General features: G+C 40.7%; 1 protein-coding gene across 1 annotated transcript in view; it reads right to left on the minus strand.

The window, feature by feature from the left end:
• Positions 1-17,500, minus strand: part of LOC123241539 (kalirin-like) — a 685,986-nt gene that overhangs the window by 6,253 nt on the left and 662,233 nt on the right. The window contains exon 34 of the mRNA XM_044669162.1: positions 11,053-11,155. Within this exon, the coding sequence (XP_044525097.1) occupies positions 11,053-11,155 (103 nt within the window). The remainder of the gene's footprint in view (positions 1-11,052; positions 11,156-17,500) is intronic.

Below are 17,500 nucleotides of genomic sequence, written 5' to 3' on the forward strand. Positions count from 1 at the left end.
TTCCTTCCTTCCTTCCTTCCTTCCTTCCTTCCTTCCTTCCTTCCTTCCTTCCTTCCTTCCTTCCTTCCTTCCTTCCTTCCTTCCTTCCTTCCCTCCTTTTTTCTTTCTTTTTCCATTTCCCTTTCGTTTCCTTTGCTCTCCTCTCCTTTCCTCTCTTCTTCCTCTCCCTCTCCCTTCTCCTTTTCTTTCCCATCCACCTCTCTCTTTCTCTTTCTTTTTCTTGCCTAGAGAGATAAGATCTGCCACAAAGCAGATAACCTTAGTTCCTCTACTACTGAGGGAGAGGATGAATACCCAATCTTGGGACATTCTGGAGAGGAGACAACTAGCTACCTCAAATAGTGTGACCATTGGCTGGAACCTAGTGCGGATATCATGTGGTCTTTGCCAGCTTTGACATTTTCTGACTTTCTCTTTTGTCACTCTTTCTGGGAAGCTCTTTGCACATACACTATGCATTTTAATCCTCTAAGCATTTCTCTTAGGCTAATTGGTCCCTTTAATCTTGAGACTCCAGCAGGTCAAGGGGGTCTTAGGCTCTAAGGCTATTGCTATGCTCTTCTTCTACTTAGTTACCTTTTCCATTTCTTGCATCCTTCTCTCCATCCCTCTCTCCCAAAAGATTGGAGACAAATTTACCCCCCAGATGGCAGCTCCCTGCACAACAGGTTGGCTCTGGAACATCAGTTGGGTGTTAAAGCCTACACAGCTCCCTTTCCAACCTGTCAGAACAGGATTTAGGCTCAGTCGCAAGAGCATAGGAGAATGTGCCATGCTGGTCTAGTTATCCCTGGAAGACTTTACCAAACTTACTCTTGGAGGGATTTCCAAAAAATGTATACACACAAAACTGCCCTTGTTTAATTTCTTCTTTTCTTCCAGAAGTTTCATGCCTTATTTTTCAGTAGTACATCAGAGATGAGGGTGAGTGGACACTGAAAGGGACTCTGGGGAGCAGGAAGGAAGCAGGCAATACTCTACCAAGGTACTGTAAGGCTATGGTGAATAACTTAAGTTCTTTTGCATTTTAGGACTTCAGGGAAGGCATTTTTGAGAAAAAAGCCACCTTTGAGACCAAGGAGGTCAGGGAAGCAGAGAGAGTCCAGGGTATATCAGCTAATTCTGGGTTTCTCAGACTTCTTTAAACCTATTACCTTCTCTAATGCTTCCATGGTCCCTGAAACTCCCATTATCCTCCCGAAAAGTCAATTGCCTTTCTTCTTGTGATTAGAATTGATCTGACATGTCAGGATAAAGGATCTAAAAAGAAGTTGGGCCACCTCATTCCTGTAGCCAGTAGCTTTCTGCTACATTCCAACAACTGTAAGTCTACAATTCTGGTATTCATGACAACTCACTCTCACTCCTAGATGGATTCCTGTACCCTACCTGGGGGCCTCAATGACTAATTTGAGAAACATCTCATATTACTTGAGGATATTCCTATGCAACGCTCTGAAATACACATACACACATGCACATAAACATATACATGTGTGGGTTTATATATTATATATGTATTTATTTGATAACTAAGAAATAAAGCAGCTGGGGATAATTTTCGTGAGTAGGAATGAATGTAGAGATTCTGAGGTTATTTGAGAACATATACTATTTGTATTGAAATCAGAGTCCAAATTGTGTGAAGGAGAAGGACTAAGGAAGGATATGCTCACTCCTAGATCCAAGGATGGGTACAGAGTATACATGGAACTGTGTTCCTATCTTATTTCCAAATTCTTGTCCTGAACCATAGGTCTCTAGTCTGATTAGGGGCAGCTAGGTGAGCTTTGCATCTGCATTCAGGAAGATCTGCATTCAAATCTGGCCTTTGATGTTTACTAGCCATGTGACCTGGATAAGTTATTTAACCTTTGCCTCAGTTTTCTCATCTGTAAAATGGCGATAAAATAGCACCATTTCCCTGGGTTATTTTGAACATCAAATGAGATAGGAATTGTAAATTGCTTAGTACAGTACCTGGCACATTGTAAGTGCTATAGAAATGTTAGCTTTGATACCCCCGTTATCCTGTTGTCAGACCCCTCTGTCTACACTTTCTACTTGTCTACATCGTCACCAATTGCCTACTCTTTGCCCCTTCCTGTATTTATTGCTTATACCATTTGGTTTAAATGGACCCTGGATCCTGGATGAGGTTTGGGCCGATAGCTGAGATACCTGGAGAGGCTGTCTTTCTCTCCCATAGGAAGATTGCCCAGTTTCACACTGATTTTTAAATTCTTGTCTTATTGTGCCCATACCTCACATAGCCAAGACCTCATTGCTGTTTTTAAGATGTTCTTTAGCAGGCCTTTGTCTAACTTAGGTCTGTGGGCTTAGACTCTGGGACCCAACGTCAGTCAGTCCGATCAGACCTAGAGAAACTTGAACCTGGATTCTAACAATATTTCTGTGTCTCTTCAGGTGAGTTACATGAGTCTGATTCTCTGGCATAAAACCCAAGTCTTGTAAAACCTTAACTTGTGAAATGAACAGATTTCATTTGCAAATAGCCATACTCAAAGTGTGAGTCTTATATGGTCAAATAAGCAATTAGCTGTTTAAAAAGAAATATAGCTGAAATACAATGTAGAAATTTGCTATTCTTCCCAGCTGAGTACATTTGTCAGCTTTTAGTCTGTAACCATGACATCCATATCGAAATTCTCTTTAGAAGTTTCCAATTATAAAGCATTTTAGGAGCTGAGTCACATTTTGGCACCCCACTTATTGGTTTGGAATTTTCCATTTCCATCCTAAGAAATCATAGGATTTGGTGATTACCTTAGATTTAGAGCTAGAAGGGACCTTAAAGGTCATCTAGTACAACTCCTTCAAAGATTTTACAGATGAAGAAACTGAGCTCCAGAAATGTTAAGTAGTTTGTTCCAAGTCTTTCTTGCATGAAATATTAACTTAAATGGGTTAGTCTTAGAGTCAGTTCTTAGCTAAAGTGAGGAGTCTTGATGTAGTGATATTTGATGGCTATCACAAGTTCCTGACTACCTCAAGATTAATTTCTTATGGCTTTGCCATATCACTGTTGTGCTTTCCTACTTTGTCTGAAATGTCATTATTAGAGTTATTCTTCTGAGTTAGAAAATAAAACCTCGAATATCATTTCTTGAATGTATATCTGTGATCATAGAAAGAGTAACAGACCTTGAGGGTCTCCTTTACTCTTTACTTATGAGTAGTCATTAATTTTTCAGAAAGCTAGTTATTATCTTGGAAGACACAAAGAGTTTGCTTTAAGTCCTTTAACTGCAAAGGACAGGTGTCATTTGGTTGGGCTGGGTTATGGCAGTGATGGAGCTCCAAGTAACAAAAGGCATCATGGGTGAACATTCTAAGAGAATAGGCTTAGAGTTGGAGAAGGGAGACCTTCAGGGTAGAGAGAAAAGGCACCAAACTTTCTCTTTTATACTTTCTCCACACCTTCCACAAAGGAAGTGGGAGGTGTCAGGGGAAGTACCAGCAGAGAGCCCTGGGAGTTGTAGTCTTCCAGGGCTTACAACAATTTCAAATGACATAGTAGGGATGGGGAAATTGGGTTCTAAAGAACATAGCAGCAGCTAAGAAATGTGACTTTCTACCACCTTCCTCTTCAATTCTACCCAAGTAAAGAAACAGCCAGAGGACAGGTACTAGGAACAGATTTGCCCCCTGAGCTCCAGGGCCTATCTTGTACTAACATATAAGAATGATTAATAGATATGGAAATGAACAGATCTCAAGCCACTCTTTAACCCTGCAACCTACTTATTAGCCCCATATTCTGTATTTTGGGGGACCAGTGGGAGACCACAGATGTGAGGAAGAGGGAAGTACTTTGGGGAAAAGGGCAAACTGAGTTGAAACAGTGATTTTAAAAATTTGTGGACCTGTGATTTAATTTTTTTTCATAGTGGAATAGTAGAAATGGTAACATTTGACTGGTGTTTCTTCTTCTAGCACCATTCTGCCAATCCTACCAATTTCAAACTCTTTCTGTCTCTTCTCTCCCCTTACTCTCTTCTCTTTCCCCTTATTGCCTTTTATTTTCTCTCTCTTCTTCTTCTCTCACATTTCTATTCTCTCTCTATCCTTCATGCTAAGAAAGAGAAATTACAGGAAGCAAATGGGAAGGTAATTAAGAAGACTAGAAGAATTGGGGTGCAGGAGAGAAAAATGTCTGAAGGGCATAGTGGGCCATTTTCTATTAGTAAAATGAAATAATGATGAGACTTTGCAGAAATCTTTTAAAGTAGATTCCCCCCTCCCCCTATAAAATAGAATGGAATGAGAGATTGGAAAAGGGAAGGGAATAATTATAGTGTTGCTAGGAGCCTGGGAGATCACTGTAGTATAAAAGGTGCACCAAAGATAGGCTTCACTTCCTGTATTACTTTCCCCATGGCCAATTCTTGGGCAGCTAGCTAGGTGGTACAATGGATAGAGGGCTGATCCAGGAGTCAGGAAGACCCAAGTTCAAATCCAGCCTCAGACACTAATTGTGTGAACCCAGGCACATCACTTAATCCTGTTTGCTTTAGTTTCCTCATTTGTAAAATGAGCTGAAGAAAGAAATGGCCAATTACTCAAGGATCTTTGCCAAGAAGAGACTCCAAATAGTGTCACAAAGAGTCAGACAAGGCTGAAATGAATCAACAACAAAATGACCAGTTCTACCAGTTTCTCAAAAGGGTCTTTAAAAAAGTTTTCCAGACCACATGAATATTAACAGCTAGGTAGCTCAACACATGGTGTCCTAGACTTGGAACCAAGAAGACCTGAGTTCAGATCCTACCTTGGAGAGTTACTATATATGTGACCTTGGGCAAGCCACTTAATTCAACCTTTGTTTCCTCACCTGTAAAATCAGGATAATAATAACACCTTCATCACAGGGTTGTTGTGAGGATCAAATGGCATGACATTAATAAAGTACTTTGAAAATATTAAATCACTATGCAAATTCCACAGATATTACCATTAATACAATTAGGATGCTTTGTATGGAGCTACAGTTAAGAAAGCATTTTTTTCCCTTTGGCAATGACAGTCCATTAAGCCTGGGTCCAGATATTAGGGAGAAGGTTCCTTCTTGCTCAAACTAAATCTAACTCTTTGGTGCAGTAGAAAGTAAATGCCTTGAGGGCAGAGGCTAATTTTCATTTTGTCTTATTATTCTTGGCACTGAATACAGCTCCTTATCAAGAAAGGCTCTTAAATCTTTGCCAATCCCTACCTCCACCCTCATGCTCAAAAAGAGGGGAGAAATAGCTTTAAAAAAATAAAATAAAATCAAGCATTCTAAAAAAAAGCTTGTTGGAGAGATTGAATTGGGTTGCATAGGCTAATGTCTCCAGATCTCATCTTCCTTTGGGTTTTTCCACAGTCTTATCTCTTCTTCTCTCTAAGTATGGATAATGGAGAGCTGATTGTGTAAAAAAGCTTCTAGAAAGAGTGTTGATTCCTGAAATGGCATCTGGGCAGTGACACCAAAGGACCCCTTTGTGTTCTGTTATAAATTCATCAATCTGTTCTGATTCAGCCTTCCTGGTTAACACTCCTTTCCAGATGACCATAACCTACCTTTTTCTCTAGGAGGCAGCTACTTGACTTAGTCGATGCAGTGCTGGGCCTGGGGTCAGATCCAGCCTCAGACACTAGCTGTGTGACCCTGGGCAAGTCACTTAATCTCTGTGTGGCTTAATTCACTGGAGAAGGAAATGGCAACCACTCCAGTATCTTTGCTAAGAAAAACTTCATGGACAGTATGGTCCACAGGGTCATGAAGAGTCAGGCATGACTGAACAACAACAGCAATAATACCTTTTTCCCCTACTTTCCCAAGTTGAGACTTCCTGAAATTGGACTATTCTTTAGCTAGCTACTGGATACTTTGGAATATAATGTTTAGAACCTTGAGGAGGATTAATTGATGACTGTTAAACTTATAATTCATTTTAAAAAAGGATAATGAAGGAGAATCTGGCTGGCTCAGTGGTTTGAGAGCCAGGCCTAGAGATGGAAGTCCTAGGTTCAAATCTGGCCTCAGAAACTTCCTGGTTGTATGACTCTGGGCAAGTCACTTAACCCCCATTGCCTAGCTCTTACTGCTCTTCTGCCTTGGAACCAATACACAGTATTGATTCCAAGATGGAAGGTAAGGGTTTTTTAAAAAAAAAAAGGATAATGGGGAAGGGGATTTTAACATAGATGTATCAGTAGGCTTCTGTGAGACTATAGGAGCTTATTGAAGGAAGGGAAAGTGTCTAATCTTTAAAATTTGTATTTCCTCCAGCACAGGGTAGAATTCTCTACCCATAGAAAGCCCTTGATAAATTTTTGTTGGATCGCAAAAAAACAAAAGGGGAGGGGGATAGGTGCATTATAGCAGAGTGGAAAAAATTCTGGAGTTAAGAGACCAAGGACCTGGGTTTGAACCCTGTCTCTGCCACTTAATATGGCTTTGGGAAAGTTTTTTTTCCCCTTAGGAAACTCAATTTCTTCAACTGTAAACTGAGGGGTTTGGACTAGATAATCTCTGTACAGTCTATAGCTTAAGAGCCTGTGACTGATAGGTAAGTACCTAACAGTCTAATATTGCCTTCCCTGTTAAAGAAAGAGTAAATGTTCAGCCAAGGAGGATCCTTGACTGTGTGATTTATCTGTGTTCAAGTGTTGGAATATTAGAGAAAATTAATGAAATATTCATGAAGACCTTCTCTTAAATGAGTTTTCTTAAAGAGATGTTGTTTCTATGGGTATTTCCACCAAGGACTACATCTAAGAGGCAAGTCTATCTCTCAGACCTTCACCTCTCTGTTCTTTGCCTTCTTCTAAAATGAGAGACAACCCTTAGCAATGAAAGATCTCCCAGCTCCCTGCTCTGACTTCGTCTGAGTCTCTTGGCTCAGGGCCATAGAGGGCGCTGTATAGAAATAGCTGATTGATTTATGAAAGAAGAGAGAAATGGAATAATTCTGGGCCTTCCATTCCAATATCCTATATGCTCCTCCCCACTTCTGCCATCACCTTCTACTAGCCACCCCTGGATCTTCAAGTCCTCCCTGCTTCCCCAGCTCACAGAGCTCAAGGACATGAATCCAGGGGACCCATAGCATGAAGCAGCTAGCTGGTGCAGTGAAAAAAGCACTGGGCCTAGAGTCAGGAAGATCGGACTTCAAATTTGACCTCAGCTATTTACTTAGCTATATGACCCTGGGTAAGTCTCTTAATGTTTGCCTCAATTTGCTCAACTGTAAAATAGGGGACAATGCATTCAGATCTTCCTCAGTGAACATGATTAGATGATAGACACGAAAGATATGCTGAGGAACTTTTCCAGGCAGCCTTCACGAATTGGGAAAAAAGCCCTCGTTGTCTGGGATCCCTGAATTGTGGTCTTTACTGGTTGGGAAACTATCAAGAATTTAAAGGAGAAAATGTTTGTAAAGCACTTAGTGAACTTTAAAGCACTATATAAATGCCAGCCGGTATGATTAGATCATAAAGATGTTTCTACAGTTAGGTTTGGCCCATGGTGCCTCCACCATAGTTCTGCCTGTCACAGTGCATTTCCTATGAATGTAAAGTTCATGTAGAAGAACAGTACGAGACAAAAAAATTAGGCTTTTTCTAGGGAATGGAAGGCCTTGAGTGCCAATCTTTTCAGATTTTTTTTCTACATAACTTTAATTTCCAAATATGTTCTTCCCCTACCTATCCAGTCTTGCCTCTCAGTCTAAGAAATTTGGACTTTATTCTGTAGCAGTGGGAAGTCATTTGAAGCTTTTTAAGCAAGGGATCAGGCAGGATAAAGGCTGTATTTTAGGAAGATTAGGTAATGTGAGAATAGATGGGAGGGGGAGAGACTGGAGATGGAGAAGGAATGAACTATCATGTTTTTCAATGTGATTTCAATTGTAATCATGATAGTTATTTCTTTGTAATTGCTATATTTATTTGATTATTCCAGGAATCTATCATGTCCCATTATCCTGGAAAACATCCAAGAGAAAGAGACTATATCTTTCCTTTCCTTTCTATCTATTTTCATTGAATTCATCTTAGGCTACTTACACAGAGAGTGTTTCATCAGGGATATTTTGACTGACCTCCTTAGAGCAGAGCTGTCAAACACAGTATCTACCTGATTTTAGTGTCCTGCTAGATTAACTGTATATAATTATATAATAAATTGTATATAATATACATGTAATACATATGCTATATTACAATCATATTTATCATACAATTTATTATAATTGTTATACACATAATGTGATTATGATATATCTATATAAATCTATTATTATATTATATAATAGAACATAAATTATATTTTATAATTATATCACATAATTTTATGCAATATAATATATTATATATGCATATATATATGTGTTTTTCTAAGTTAATATGTAGCCCTCAGAGGTGTACGGCTTAGTGGTTTCCATTTCTATTTGAGTTTGATACCTGCCTTAGGGGATCTTCACTAGTATTGACCAGGGAGAGGCTGATTATTGGTCTTTCAGGGAAAATTCAAGATTAGGCTTCTTAGAATGAGTAAAGAACTGAGCTGGGAATCTGGATCCTTGGGCTTTTCTAGTCCTAGTCCTACCACTAACTAGTTGTGGGAGTTTGGAGCAAGTTACTTGATTGTTCTTGGCATTAGCACCTCCTCATGCATGAAATGAGGATGTTAGAAAAGATAATCTGCAGGACTCTTCCTTCCTCTGATAACCTATGCTTCTGTGTCCCATGGAATCCCCAGTGTGTCCTCTCCCTGAGCCTCAGCTTAGTGCTCACACACACTTCTAGTGATCTGAATTGCATGGTGTGCAATTGGCTCAAACTCCTACCCTGCCACTGACTGGGTGAACTTAGGTAAATCCCTTTATTTCTTAGGAGTATTTGCAAGTATAAAATAAAAGGTGTTGCACTAGATCACCTGTAAATTACCTTCCAGCTTTAAATTGACAGTCCTATGACTTCATGAGAAAAGCAGACATATGGATGGGGAAGCTCACTTGGTCCTTGAGAACACTTGCTGGAAGATATGTTCCAAGCTAGTCTCACTTACCTGGGAGGATGGATGAAGAATGACTGAGGCCTAGGGTTTCCCCAAGCCAAATTTCAACCAACAGCCATTTCCCGAGTTCAAGGTTCTGTCTCAGAGTTCAGAGACTTTGGTGGGAAAATGCAGAGCCAGCTTGGGGAGATAGGTGGGGCAAAAGACCTTTGAAACTGGGGACCAATAGGCTGTGTCCATACATGGCAAATATTCCAAAACAAGATTTCATTTATAGGACAAGTCTAGGTGAAATGTCTAAACGTGGAAAATGAGGAAGAGAGGAATCATCTAGGGAGAGATTCTAAGAAGAAACCCTGATCCTTCTCCTTAGTCAAAGATGGCTTCAGTGCTATTCTGCTTGAAGGCAGGGGACTGGCTAATCAAACCACCAAAGTCTAGGACCCTGAGGTCAGGGAGAGTTTCCTACTCTGGAGTGAATGATGTCTTTAAAAAGAAAGTCAGAATTTCTAATTTCATTAGTGCAGACTGCTATAGATGAGGAGAGTCTCTCTATCAATAGAGATGTGAAATTGTGTTTCCAAATTGCATCTTAGGGAATTGTCTGAGGCACTGAAGGGGTTTAGTGATTTCCCCAGGATCACAGAACCAATAAATTCCAGAGGCAGAACCTGAACATAGTTTGAGTCAGACAGTATTTGTAAAAAAGCACTTAGTACAATGCCAGGTATAAAGGAGGTGCCCTATATGCTTTAGCTATTATTATTATTATTATTATTATTATTATTATTATTATTATTATTATTATTATTCATCCTGACTCTGGGGTTGACCCTCTATCTACTATGCTAGTCTGCCCCTAGAGTGCTATTTAGAGGCATTTACTTTATAATTACTACATGATTTAGACAACATTTCTGTGTCGCTAAGAGGGGCTTAGGCAAAAATCCTAATTAATTGATAACAAACTACTAGGCCAAATTGAGAGTCCTAAATATAGAGAAGGAAAATGAAGTATGGACACAGCCTGTTCTCCCAGCCTTGGGGGAGGGGGAGAGGCCAGTGCACCAGGCCAGGCAGCACCAGCGCCAGATGGTACTTGAGGCCTCAGAGCTTCACCAACAACAAATGCCACCAACATGCAGCGGAAATGCCATTTCTACACCCATCCCTGACCACTCTGGGTGGGCAAGGGTGGGACGTACGCGCGACCATCACAAAGGAGGGAGACCACAACATTCAGACAGTTGGATTAATCCCACTGCCCAGCTGGGGAGGGGTCAAGAAATAGTCAGGGCCATGAGTGCCCATCCTTTCTTTCCCCACGAAAGACCTTACAACACATGCTTACTTGGCTTAAGACCTGACACAGCTACCTACCCGGGTCGTGGCCAAGATTGATACATCCTCTCCAAACTGCTTCACATACTCTGTCCTCGTTGCCTCTGCCCTGGGGGACTGAGTCCCAGGATTCCAAACAGGTCCCCTCGGGAGAAAGGTCATATCACCATAGAAAGCACCGTGGATAATATTCCCACCATCCAGCTGTACCCTGGCCATCCTCCAAATCACTCTCTTGGGCTGGCATTCACGTCAGTATGAACATAAGGAAGCAGCAGTCAAAAAAGACGCAGAAAAACTACCCCAAGACTTCCCATTCTTTTGGAAAGCAGAGCAGCCAAGGACCCCAGAATGGAGCCTTTGAGAAGGGAGTGGGGAGGGAGGGATGTCAAGACTCACTCCTTATTAGTGCCACTCATCCCCACGCCTCTCTTGATGTTTTTGGGGGACTGAGCAAGCAACCCCAATCTTCCATTCCCAAAGCCACTGTAACCCCCATATCTGCTCTACTTCATCCAGCTCTGTTTCTAGTTGTTCCAACTCTCTCCCCACTCCACCCCCTTATGAGTTATATTCCTTCTGAGAAATATTCCCCAGTGAGGGGATTCTTGGGGGAGGGGGTCTCTCCAGGGGACAGGTAGTCAAAATGATCTGGGAGTGGGGGGGAAGCTAAGAAACTGTCCTACCTTGTCACTGTCGACAGTGTTCTGAGAGGTTCTTGAAGCGATGGAGATGGTGTCCGGCTGACTGCTCCCATCCCCCTGGCTGTCAATGTCATCTACTCCATCCCTGCAGGGGGAGAACAAGGGGGAAGGGTGGAGGGAGAGGGAATGACCATGGGCTTAAGAAGCACACAACAATTTCCATCTGGGAATGGGAGAGCATTTTCAGGCAGGGATTTGGCTCAAATCACCCAGCTGGAAGAAGGTTCACTCTGTGATTTTCAGTGATGTCACCTCTGACCTGGGCCAAAGCCCATAATTGCCATGTTGATGGCTACAAACGGGATACCCCTTCCCCCCCTCCCCCAAGATTCTCTAGGCTAGCACTGGGCACAGGTCTGGAAGAGGCAACAGAAAGACATACCGTCTTATTTAGAGCCCAATCTCCAGCCAAATGGCAGTGTCGCTGCTAGCAACCCTAGATGGAAGGCTATTCAGGAAATTTTTCTATGTGCTGTACCCAGGCTGGGGGTAGGGTGGGCAAGTGGACCATAAATAATATGAGGCTTTGGAAAGAAGTAAATGAGCTGAAAACAGCAGGGTTGCTACTGGGAACTGCTTGACCTTTTCTTGATTTGTACTCCTTCACATTGGTGGGATTGTGGTGGTATAGCATGTTTCGTTGTTGTTCAGTCATGTCCAACTCTTGTGACCCTATTTGTTATTTTGTGAGAGATACTGGAGCAGTTTGCCATTTTCTTCTCCAGCTCATTTTACAGATAAGGAAACTGAGGCAAATGTGGTTAAGTGACTTTCCCAGGGTCACTAGCTAGCAAATGTGAGAGGCTGGATTTGACTCAGAAAGGTGAGTCTTCCTGACTTTAGCCTGGGCATTCTCTCCACAGCACCACTTAGCTGGTCCCAAAACATGTTGTAGGGAAAAGAAAACTAAGCTGGGGGACAGGAGATGTGCATTCTTCCAGTCCCAACTGTGCCACTAATAATTCTAAGTCACTTCTTTCTGGCCCTTGATTTCTTTTCAATAAAAATGATTCCTTAAAATCAAAGGGGTTGGGCTAAATAATCTCTAAGATCCCTTCCAACTCTAAACACAGGACTAGACGAATTCTGCAGAAGAGATTTATCTTTGTGAAGTCCTTAATACTGGAGACTCAGCTTCTGGCTGTCAAGAAAGTCACACTTTCCCCTCACCTTTGGTACTCTCAGGGACAAGATGGTGCACTGAAAAAAGTTTTAACCTATAAAAAGGAGATGATAATATAGCCTCTACCTACTAGGATTATTATGAGAATAAATTTAGATAATATTTGTTAAGTCCTTTGTAAACCTTAAGCATTATATAAAGTGATTTATTATTATTGAAAAGAAAAGAAATGAAAAAAGCTTTAAGACAGGTTCAAATCTGGAAACTGTTTCTTGTGTGACCTTGGGCAAGTCATTTTGTGATTCTAGGCCTCAGTTTCCTCATCTGTAAAAATGGAGTTTTATAGATTAAATGAAATGATCTCTGGGTTTCTATCCAACTCTTAATCAATAATTCTGGGTTCATTACCACAGCAGATCACGTTACAGTCTCCAGGATCAAAGTGCTAACGATTATCCTCCATAAGTGTTTGGATATCCATTTAAGACACAGGGGATGTTCCTCTTTTTATAAACTCCTAATAGGCAGCTAGGTGACACAGTGGATAACAGTCCTGGAGTTAGGAAGATCTGAGTTCAAATTGGCCTCAGGTACTTAATACTGTAGGACCCTGGGTGAATCACTTAATCCTGTTTGCCTCAGTTTCCTTATCTATAAAATGAGCTAGAGAAGGAAATGGCAAACTACTCCAGTATCTATACCAAGAAAACCCCAAATGGGTTAATGAACAGTTGGACACAACTGAAATGCCTGAATAATAACAAGATGAAGTATCTGGCAGGACTGGATATTGGCTACTCATGGATTTTAGCTCTACTCTTCCTGGTAGTTTTGCATCTCTCACTTCTCCAAATTGGGGACATTCTGAGCTGTCTTTACTGGAGCAGTTTGGTAGAGGAAAAATCATCAAATATGCTCATATACAATTCCCCCACCCCTTAGTTCCAGGGCCATGCCCCAATCTTGCACTGAGTCCATAGCCAGGACCATATCAGCCCCACCATTGGCATGACTCTTCATAGGGTCAATAGAAGCTTATTTTTTTTCCATAGCTTCAGTCACAGGAAGATGAGATGGGAAATGGCCGCATTCTAGTTCTCTATTTTTTGGTGAAGTCTACAATTGGCTGAATTTTTGTGTTTGAGAGAAGAGATGGGAATCCTCACTTAGTGGGGAGCTTGTGTACAGTGTCAAAGAGTTATCCCAGAGAACAACAGTTCTTGCCATGCAGAGATCTATAAGAACTACCTACCTGATTCTCTGCATGGGGAAGGCAAAGTCCTCAATAATAATAATGATGAAAATCATAGAATTTCACATGCCAATAGAGCTTTATCGATTCACAACACTTAACATAGAACATTTTGGGGAGAAAGGGTGGTAAAAAGGAAGAATCTTGTATCTGGAGAGAGGAACTTTACTGTGGAATTTCCTGTGTGACTTTGGGTAAGTCACACAGGAAATTAATTTTTCTGGTCTTCCATTTTTTCATCTATAGAATAAAAGGGTTGACTAGATGAGTTGTAAGATCTTTTCCAGCCCTAGATCTATGATCTTATGACTTCTGAACTCCCAGCCAGCTTCAAATCTATGCTGCTAAGATCTTGGATCTCATGGAATAATGTAAAGAATACCAGATCAGAACAGCTGGGTAGCTCAGTGGATTGAGAACCAGGCCTAGAGACAGGAGGTCCTAGGTTCAAATCTGGCCTCAGACACTTCCCAGCTGTGTGACCCTGGGCAAGTCACTTGACCCCCATTGCCTGTCCTTAACACTCTTCTGCCTTGCAGCCAATACACAGTATTGACTCCAAGACAGAAGGTAATGGTTTAAAAAAAAAAAAAAAGAATAACAGATCTGGTGTCAGAGGGCCAGAGGTCAAAAATCCCAGCCCTCTTGCTTATCAGCTACATGATTTCAAGCAAATCATTTTATTTTTCTTGGTCTTAATTCTTTCATTGGTAAAATGAGAGGGTTGGATGAGTTATAGTTAGTTATAATTTTTTGAACCTATGATCTCTTCTGACCTCTAGTATAAAACCTTATAAAACAGGCAATGCAAACATCATTACTTCTGTTCTTCTGGTGAGGAAACCAAAGCCCAAAGTCTCCAATCTACTCATCCAAGGTGGCATAGCTAAATTAGTGTCAACCATTATTTAAATTCAGGCTTTTTTGCTATCCTTATGTAGATTTAGGCTTCCAGTAACTCATTAACCATATACATGGGCATAGCCTCCAAGAGCAAAACATAGCCTATATTGTAGCCATCTTAGGACCAGAATCTAAATACAAGGTGTCCCAAAATCTTGGTGAAGAAAGCTTTTAGTGCTTAAAACTGCACTGATTCTTGGGGAACCACAGATAGCCACAACTGGGTAACTTGTATGTGACTCTTTTTTCTGAGAATATTTTTCATCTTGGGCTGTTGTTTATCAGCTGTCTCAGTAGTGTCAAATAGAAATGGCCCCCTGTACGTGGCATACTGTCTTAGAAAATCACACATGGACATTATTTATTTTGTTGTATTTTTGTTTATTTTGTTAATTATTTCCCAATTGCACTTCAATTTTATTAGGGAGGTACCATAAGTATGATATCTCTGATCGAGTCCATTGCTTAGTGTGATTTAGGGGAAGGCAGAGTTATTTTTAACCTCAATATAAGCCAAACACCATTATATATTAGAAAGGAGCTGTATGACATCCTGAAGCCAAATAAATAAGGAGAGGTTTTTGTTTTAAGAATCAACTGTTTTAACTTAGCTGTGTTGCTATTCCCCAAATCTGAGAGCTGTTTGCAATCTCTGTTCTTTTGATTCATCCATTTAGAGATTGAAGCTTATCTAGTCCAGCCTCATCATTTTACACATAAGGAAACGGAGGCCAGAAAAATGAAGTGACTTATCCAAAGATAATCAGTGGAAGTGGGATATTAGTGGATGGACCACCAGGAAGAACTTGGTTCAAGTTATTCAGCACATTTCCTGGCTGTGTGACTGGGTAAGTCTCTTAGCATTCTTTTTGTCATTCAGTTGTTTCATTTGTATCCAATTCTTCATAACCCCATTTGGGCTTTTCTTGGCAAAGATACTGGTTGGTTTGTTATTTCCTTCTTTAGCTCATTTTACAGATAAGGAAACTGAGACAAACAGAGGTTAAGTGACTTGTGTAGGATCACACAGCTAGTGTCTGAGGTACATTTGAACTCAAGTCTTCCTGGTGGTGATGCTGGTGGAATTGGGGAGGGGAGGCTTCCCTTGTGTCCTAGTGGTTGGAGAAGGGACTTCCAGTCCTATAGCCTCATGCTATCAAACTCAGTTAGCAATGGGGTAATAATGAGCTCATACTGACCTAGCTCATATCACATATTAACATTATCTATGTTTTACTGTATTTTTAATTTTTTTTGTATTTTTATTTATTGTATTAAATATTTCCTAATTACACTATAATCTGGTTGTTGGGGCCCGGTGTGCTTGACACCTCCCACCACCATAGCTTCCATTTGTTGAATCTTTGCTTTCTTCCATTCTGGATAGCAACAGGGGTGCCAGGGACAAACGAATCCCTCCTACTTTTTCAGAACCCGTTCTAAGCCTCCCTCTAGCTTTTTTCCTTTAGGTTTTCTGAAACTCATCCTTTCCATTTCTATCTTTTAACTCTTGCAACATTTTATTCCTTGCAACTTTTTACTACTGCAACAACCCATAGCAAGTAGTCTTTAAAGTCATGTAAATTTGTATCTATGAGATTTTTTTCTCTTTGTGTTTCTCATTTGTTTTTCATTTCTGTTTGTGCTGACTCCCCCATTAAACTGGGAGAACTAACTCCAAGAGTCAGGGTTGTATCTTCTGTGTTAGTGCGGGTATATTGATGAACTGGCCTCCAGGAGGTGGGACAGAGGTATTGTTTCTTCTTTATTCACTGAAGAGACAACCAATGGTATGAATCATGGGGCTTCAGCCCTTTACTGTATCTTTGCTTCAGAAGGACCCTTCTCTGAGTTTCCCCTGGATCTAGATAGACATCAGACCTTGAACCTGGAGATCTTTCCTGGCTACTCTTTCCCTTATTCTTGGTAGATCTCAGGGGATCTTATACTCCCTTCCTCTGGGATGAAATTCCATAAGAAAAAATATGTGAAGATTCTTTTCTTATTTATACTTCTCCTTCCAAAGAGTGACAATTCTCACCATTTAAAGGGGATGGGAGGAGTCTGTCCAGTCAACTCTTATCCTCTATCTCCAAAGACATGATATGGAGAAGGAGAAACTTTGGCCTCATCTTGTCCCTTGACTAAGAATCCATTTCCTTTGTATGTTTATTGAAGAATTTAATTTGACCAAAATATACAACACAGCCTCCAAAGGTTTTACTAAGTTTCTACTCTGTGTCAGCTGGTGGGACACTTTTTGCCTAAATTACCATCTCCTTCTCCCCCTCCGGAATGTATTCTACTATTTTTCCTCTTAGAGTCTCTCATTTTTTTTTCAGATGCAGAGCAGGGGACCATCTTCTGTATGGAATTTTACCTGAAGCCCATGACTGCTAGTGTGAGTCTTTATAAACTACCTTGGATTAAACTTGTTGTTCGTTGTTATTGTTCACTCATGTTCTATTTGGGTTTTTTTGGGCAAAGATACTGGGGTGGTTGGCCATTTCCTTCTCCAGCTCATTTTACAGATGAGGAAACTGAGATAGACAGAATGGCATAACTTGTCCAGGGTCACACAGCTAGTAAGTGTCTGAGACTAGATTTGAAATAATGAAGATGAGTCTTCCTGACTCCAGGTCTGGCACTTTATCCACTGAGTCACTTAGCTGCTCTATATTAAACATTAAACACACACACACACACACACACACACACACACACACACACTCTTATTGTTTCATTAGAATGTAAGGTGCTTGCAAGAAGGTCTTGTTTTATTCTTTGTACTTGAATCCGCAGTACTTAGTACATAGTACTGGCACACAGTAGGTACTTAATAAATGCTTATTGATTGAGTGATTGTTATGAAGGATGAAATTTGACTGGAGGAAAATCACATGTAGCCAGCTAAGTAAAGACAAGGTATTTTAAGGAGAGGTCAAGAGAATTAGCAGCTAGGTGGCACCATAGTGCATAGAGTGCCAGGCCTGGAGTCATGAAGACTCATTTTCCCCAGTTCAATTCTGGCCTCAGACACTTATTAGCTGTGTGACCTTGGGCAAGTCACATAACTCTGTTTGCTTCAGTTTTCTTATCCATAAAATGAGCTGAAGATGGAAATGGCAAACCACTCCAGTATCTTTGCCAAC

Source organism: Gracilinanus agilis, chromosome 3 (genome assembly GCF_016433145.1).
Source record: "Gracilinanus agilis isolate LMUSP501 chromosome 3, AgileGrace, whole genome shotgun sequence".
NCBI classification, from domain to species: domain Eukaryota; kingdom Metazoa; phylum Chordata; class Mammalia; order Didelphimorphia; family Didelphidae; genus Gracilinanus; species Gracilinanus agilis.